This window comes from Erinaceus europaeus, chromosome 14 (assembly GCF_950295315.1).
Source record: "Erinaceus europaeus chromosome 14, mEriEur2.1, whole genome shotgun sequence".
Taxonomy (NCBI): domain Eukaryota; kingdom Metazoa; phylum Chordata; class Mammalia; order Eulipotyphla; family Erinaceidae; genus Erinaceus; species Erinaceus europaeus.
In genome coordinates, this window is record NC_080175.1 from 29,994,139 (window position 1) to 30,000,843 (window position 6,705).

At 60.6% G+C, this 6,705-nt stretch overlaps 1 protein-coding gene across 1 annotated transcript; it reads right to left on the bottom strand.

Moving 5' to 3' along the window:
* Positions 1 to 522: 522 nt before the first annotated feature.
* LOC132532655 (palmitoleoyl-protein carboxylesterase NOTUM-like) lies at positions 523 to 6,223 on the bottom strand. Its single transcript, XM_060170968.1, has 11 exons — positions 5,904 to 6,223; positions 4,913 to 4,965; positions 4,704 to 4,799; positions 4,247 to 4,307; positions 4,041 to 4,099; positions 3,628 to 3,730; positions 2,922 to 3,113; positions 2,641 to 2,741; positions 2,159 to 2,306; positions 1,307 to 1,354; positions 523 to 1,109 (listed from the first exon to the last, which is right to left on the bottom strand). The coding sequence occupies exons 1-11, from the start codon at positions 6,221 to 6,223 to the stop codon at positions 854 to 856; spliced, it is 1,437 nt and encodes a 478-aa protein (XP_060026951.1). The 3' UTR covers positions 523 to 853.
* Positions 6,224 to 6,705: the final 482 nt, after the last annotated feature.

The window sequence follows — 6,705 nt, forward strand, 5'->3', positions numbered from 1 at the left end:
CAGTGTCACTGTGCTGATGTCGCTGTCTGTGCCCTGCCCCCCAAGCCTGATTTGATTATATGGCGGCCCCTCCCTCTTAGCCAAGTCATCAGGAGTGGGGGTGGGCACATGTCACTAGGTCCTCTAGACTCCCTACCCCACAGGGGGCCCCATTGGAGAGGACTCTGCTCTGGTGGAGACACTGAGTGAGTGCTGTGACTGGATTTGCATGTTACACGGGACTCTAGTGATGAGCCCTAGTGATGTGTTGCATCCAGGTTCCTGCCTGCTTGACCACTGGCTCTTGTGGAAGGGTCTAGAATGGAGTGAGCAACAGTGAGTGTGAAAGGGGGGAGAGAGGGAGCATTCAGGAGAAATGACAAACTACCCATCAGATAAACACACCTGTAGAGGAGCCTCTTGTGTTGTCCTTTTTTTTTCATTATTGAAAAAGCAAATATGTTACAAAACATTATCATTTGTTATGGAATTCATCATATATATGTTGTTTATTTTTTTAATTAATGTAATAAAAATTCACTTTATAAAATAATACAAAAGGGAAGGTGGGCGTAGGAATCCAGTGCTTCTGGCTCCCCAGGGAGGGTTGGCTGGCACCCCCCCCCCATCGTACTGGGGTCTCAGGGTCTCAGAATCTTGGGTTCTGCCTGAGGCCACAGTCTGGCTGGGCCTCTCTTAGGCAGTGAGTGAGCTGCAGCAAAGGCTGCTGGGAGAAGGAGTCTGGCTGCAGTGCTGGAGCGCTGGGCCTGGTGTCCTGGTATGGTCAGGGGCAGCTGGACTGGTGTCTTTCTCAGGGAGGCCCCTAGTTCCCACTGCTCAGCATCCCCAGTAGCTTGCTGGGCTCCAGGCCCTATTACTGGGCCACACTCGGCACATCAAAGCCCATGCGCCTCAGGAACTGGGCCATGTTCACCTCCTGCCCTGTGAACTGGTTGCGGATGGTGGGGCAGGTAGGGTTGCAGTGAGGCCAGGGGCAGCTATCCACCAGGTGGATGGGGCAGCCTTTCAGGGGGGCTTTGCTGGCATTATGGCTCCTATGCAGGCTCCTGTCCCAGCAGTGCAGCGCCTGGGGTAGGGACGTACCGTTCACCTGGACTTCTGTCCACTGGCTGCAGACAGAAAACCAGCAGGGGTCAAAGTTCAGGCAGGGTGCAGCCAGAGATGGCCTGAACTAAATGAGTAAATGGCTTCAGCAGCTTTAGAAAGGTCAAGTGGCTGGGCAGCCTGAGGTCTGGGGGAGGGGTGTTTGGGCATCTCATGTGAGGAATGATGAGGGATGATGCCCTAGAGACCCGGGAACACTGACCTTCGGATGATGACCTCATGTGAGAAGCAGGCAGGGGCAAAGCTGGCCCTGGAAGGAAGGAGAGGGATACCCATGAGTCAGTCCCAGTCCCACAGTCCACCTCGGCCTGCCCCCACTCCTCCCTTGGGGGCAAGGCCTCCACCTGACTCTCAGTCCCTTCCTGTCACCGGGTTTCATCCCTAGCAGCACACGTCTCTGCCACCCTCCTCCCTTCTGCCTCGAGACCTCATTTATTTATTTATTTAGAGAATCAGAACACCACTCAACCCTGGCATAAGGTGGTGCTGGGGATTGAACCAGTAGCTTTGGGGGCCTCAGACACACAAGGTCTGTGCTCTAAGAGGCTGAGCAGTCTCCTCAGTCCTGTAGTTTGCTTTATAGGGAAGTTTCAGGTTCTTAGAAAAATTGAAGTATAACCCCTGTCCCCACAGATGGGACACTGGTCACAGGGTGACCTGCACATGACACATGTTGTCCAGAGTGCACCAGGAACATGAGAGTCTCACTGTTTCCCCTTCTATCAGTTTGGACAAATAGCAATCAGAACAGTCCCGCGCCCCTAGGATCCCTGTTCATCCCTCCTCCCCAAATCCCTGGAATCCCCAGATCTGTTTCCACAGCTCTGTCTTTTGCAGAATGTCCTGTCGTTGGGACCATGCAGTGTGTGGCCTTCCCAGATGGGAATCCTCTTTATTCTGGCTGCTTTTCAGTGCTGCACAGTTTCCCTTGATGTGGGGGAGATCAGTGTACTCCCACCCATGGCAGGCTCTCAGCTGCTCCCCTTTCTAAGTCCCCTTTAGGCGAAGTGCTCCCCACCATGTTGAGAAGGGTGCGAGGTTCCCCACAACTCACGACACATTCTGGAGTGTGTGTCTCAGCTCTCCGGCTAGGTTCTGGACGTAGAGCCTCTGGTCCTCCTGCATTGGCTGGCCAGTGAGGTACGCGTTATCCACTATCAACTGGGCCTGGTCGAACAGCCACTGCACCACGAACAGCGGGCCTGGGGAGAGCAGGGGCTTGGTCCCTGAGGTGTCCACCCTTTCTGAGAGGTACTCTGCCCTCCACACCCCCCGAGCTGGCCTGGTCCCCACAAGCCACACTCTGGCCTAGATCACAGGGACCTGAAAGCTCCCTAGAGTTTGGAGCTTGGAGGGGTGGTGGTGGGCCCTAGGGTGCAGCTCCAGGGGGTGCAGTGCTCTCTAGCACCCCAGTGAGGCAAACAGAGCTAGTCACCCTGCTCTGGTGGACACGGACCTAAGCCGACCTCTGAGGTGCTGTCTTGGGTAATAGATGTTGGAGGGGTGGTAAAAGGCGGACCCCACAGCCCCACTCACTGCTCACTGTTGGGTAGATTTTGTAGCCAAAGAAACAGTTCCATTCCTCGCCTTCCTTGAACTGACGCTGGCAGGGCTCTGGGACCAGCCCTTTCCAGTACCTGGGTCACATGCTGCAGGTCAGGCGGCGCCCCAGGCCACACAGCAGAGCGGGCACGCCCACCCAACTCAGGTCCCGCCCACTCGGCGCAGATGCCAGCGCAGACCACGCCCAGTCCGCTTAAGCCCCGCCCAACCAACAACAAGTAGGGCTCAGTCCACAATGGGTCCCGCCCACGCACTTGATTCCCCGCTGGATGACCTCCTTGGGTGCGCAGGTGCGAGTGTTGAAGCAGTCGGTGTGGCGATACTGCTTGTTATCCAGGAACCAGCCCGAGTCGACCAAACCCCGCACCTGGATGGCCGGGTAGCCCAGCTCCTCCAGCTGCTTGGCCACCCGGTCCACATTCAGCAGCACACCAGTGCCTCCCGCGCTGTGGGGAGACAGGGTGTGAGGCTGGGGTGGGGACGCGAGGCGGGGTGACTGGGAGAGGAGAGCTCCCCACATCCACAGTCCTGTACAACGCAGAGAGGGGGCTGCAGAGCAGAGGCCCAGGACAACTGGTCTTTCCCTCCATACCTCCTTCTCTTCCTCTCTCTGGCTTTCTGCCTCAGTTTCCCTATAGACAGTTGATTTGAATGGGTGGCCCAGGTCTCTTGAGCTCCCCACTTGTTGGGTTCCCAGGCCTTGGAGAAGGAACCCTGGTCCCCATGCAACCCACAACCAACTTCCTGGGTCACAAATCAGGCCTTCCTTCTATCACATTATCTGGGGGGATCCTCTGAAGTGAAATCACCAGCTGCCCAGGAATGCCCATTCTCTTGCACCTACCCCAGCTAGGCAGTGTCACACCCCTGGGGCCTGTAGGGCCCCAGCTCCCCTTCCCTTCTACCCAGTGTCTACCCCCTAGCCTGCTTCTGTGTCCTCCCACCCCCTGCCAAGCTCACCTGCTTCCTGCCAGCAGCAGCACCTTGCCCCCTGCCAACCCCCTGTCCAGGAGCTCCCGAACCACCTCCTGGATGATGAGGGTACCCATGAAGGCATAATCATCTGTGGGGAGAAAGAAGGTGGCTGCCGGTGGACTGGGCAGGGCAGGCCCACAGCCAGCCCTGGAGCAGGGAGCCCTGGAGCCAGCTCTCACTGAGGACATCTGGAGGTGGGGGGTGGTGGTGGTGGCACTAGCGACAGCCAAGAAGGAGGTGGCTGATGCATACCAGGCCACACTGAGACCCCACCCAGGGAGCTTGGAGGAGTGAGGGGGCCTCCCCCTCCCTCAGGGTCAGCCTGTCAAGGGATGGAGGGGGTGTAGAGACTGGAGGTCTTTATCTTCCCAGGAGCCCTGCCTGGCCCAGGTACTCACTCTTTTTAGTCTTGGGGGAAGCGCCACTCCATACATCACTGGAGCAGTAGGGGATGAAACTGCAGCAGAAGGACAGAGAGACACAGGTACAGTGTGAGCTGCTGCCCCCCTCCCTGGGAGGAAGGAAGCCCTCCCCAAGAACCTTCTCCCAGAAGTGACCCCCAAAAGGAAGAGCCTTTAAGAATATCCCCCCTGCTCATGCTTACACCATGTTGGCATTCCACCAGTGGGGGTTCTCCTCTGGAAGGGAGGACAGAATCCCGGTGCCTGTGGGGGGACACAGGTGATGGGGCTGCTTGCTGGGCATGTGTGCGTGTGTGTCTGTGTGTGTGTGGGGGGTGGCCACCCGAGAGCACATGTGTCTCTGTGTGCAGGGATTTCTCTACAGCCCGGTGTGGCTCCAGCAATGGAGGCAGCCGAAAGCACGTAGGGATGGACACATGAAGTCACCATGCTCAAGATGCCCAAGCTGTGACAGCTAGGTGAACCCTGGGAGGTTGGGATAAGAGTGCCAGGGCCATGGATGGGTGGCCTCTGGGAAGTTCAAGAACTGGGCTGGGGAGAAGGACACTGAGCAGCTTCCAGGATTGGGGATGGAGAGTCCCAAGAGGTGTGCCCCTGGCCCAGGTGGGTCTGTCTCCCCCGCCCACCCCGTCTGTTCACCTATGCGGGTGCGCGGCCAGTCCTTGGAGCTCATGAGGTGCGGCGTTGCGCTGTGTCTCAACTCGCAGGTGTCGCGGTTGAAGCAGTACCAGCCTCCTGTACAGACAGTCCTGTGCTTAGGCCTGGCGGCCTGGAGAGTCCGCCCTCCCGCGGTTCGGCCTGGGGAGGTGGTGGGCAGGGGCGGGGGCGGGGGCGGGGGTGGGACGAACCTTCCAAAAAGATCAGCCAACGTCCACTGCCTTTGGACTCCTTCAGGTAGTAGCTGCAAGGGCGCGAGGCGGCGCGGCGTCAGCGGGGTTCAGGGTCGCCCCCATCCCACCCAGAGCCTTCACTCGGGTGTGGAGGGGTAGGGGGCCCCCGGCAGGGAGGGGGCATCATTCCACCTGTCACCTCACGCGTGTGGCCACACGAGGGCGCCAGCGGACAGGCAGCGCGTCTGTCCCAGCGAGAGGGCACAACCCCGGGTGGGGGCGCTGGAAGGGCGGGGAAGGGCGCGAGGGGCTGCGTGGTCCGTGGAAAATCTCCACGGGCCGCAAGGCCCGAGACCCCCCATGACCTCCGCGCGGGCAGCCAGTCGGGGGTCCCAGGGTTCCTGGAAGGGGGGTTGGGGGGGGCTTCGCGCTCAGAGAATAGCAGGACCCCGGTAAAGGTGGGGGCGTGCGGGGACACACAGAGCAGGGTTGGACCTGCCCATCGAGGTCTGAAGAGTGTCCGCAGGCTGTGCAGTCACCTAGGGCCTCAGCTACCCATCCTTCCCAGCCTGCGTCCCCAACAGATGGAGGGCACTGTGCCACCTGAGCCTCCTCTGCGCTCCACCCCTCTCTCCTGGTCAGGCAGCAGGGCAGTAGCGGCTACAGGGGACTGCAGTGTGTGTATATGGGAAGGGGGGTCCCACAAGACTCCACGCCCCCCTCGCCTCACCCCCTCCTGCTGGGGTCAGGGTCACTCACCCAGGGACCGAAGGCCATGAGCAGGCTGTGCATCAGTGACCTTGGGGTCAGTCCCGGGGTCAACTGGGGACCAGCTCTTCTAGCGCCGCCCCGTCTACCTTGGGGCGCCAGTATTCCCCGCCCCCCCCCCAGACCGACTGGACTCCTTTCTGCTAAGGCACGAGCCACCCGGGACAGTCAGAGAGGGTGCGGACGCCCCGCAGCCCGAGGGGCCGGCCGGGAGCCTGGAGGGGGCGCGCCAGGGCCTTACCCTGCCGGGCTGCCATCGTTACAGGTGACCGACTTGTTGAGCAGGAGATGCAGGTGCAGATCTTCGCTGGGCTGCTGTGAGGCGCAGGGGTACAGGGCTTGCGCCAGGCTCTGAATCTGCTCCATGAAGCTCTCCGTGTTGCCCTCCAAGGCCGTAAGGTCCAGAGGGAAGCTCTCCACCGCTTGCCTGTCGTCCGCCACCCGCTCTGCCCACGGCCGGTGCGGCTGCTGGCCTAGGCGCTGCCAGGTCATCTGGGCTTCGCAGTCCCCAGCCCAGTACAGCAAGCCCAGCAGCAGCAACGCCTTCACTTCAGGACCCATGGCCGCAGTGCTTGCACCCGTGGCCACCTGAGTAGAGTGAGCAGCAGTGAGGTGGTGGCAGGCCCTGGGGAGCCTGAGTTCCGGGGCGGAGGTGGGGGTTGTGGGGGGAGGCGCTTGCCCGCTGTCGCCATGGAGCCTGCTGGGGGATGCGTGGGAGGTGGGACATCGAGGCTCTACCCAGGCGCCTTTGGCCTGCGCTGCTGAGCAGGGCGTGGGGGTAGCCCGGCTGGTGCGCTGCCTCCCGCCCTCGCCAGTGAATCGCGGGGACGAAGCCTCGGGGGTGCTCACGGGGGGCAGGGGCGCATGGGTGCCAGCACTTTAGATGTGCCACCGTCGCCGCTGCTTCCCAGGCTAGCAGAGGGGGAGGGGGCCGCGCTCGCTCTTTTCTTGGCCTAGGCATCGCCTTTTCTTCCCAAACCACATGCCTGACAGAGGGGCCTGGATTATTCCCCGTGGCCACTGGAGGCGCTACCAGCCTGGCT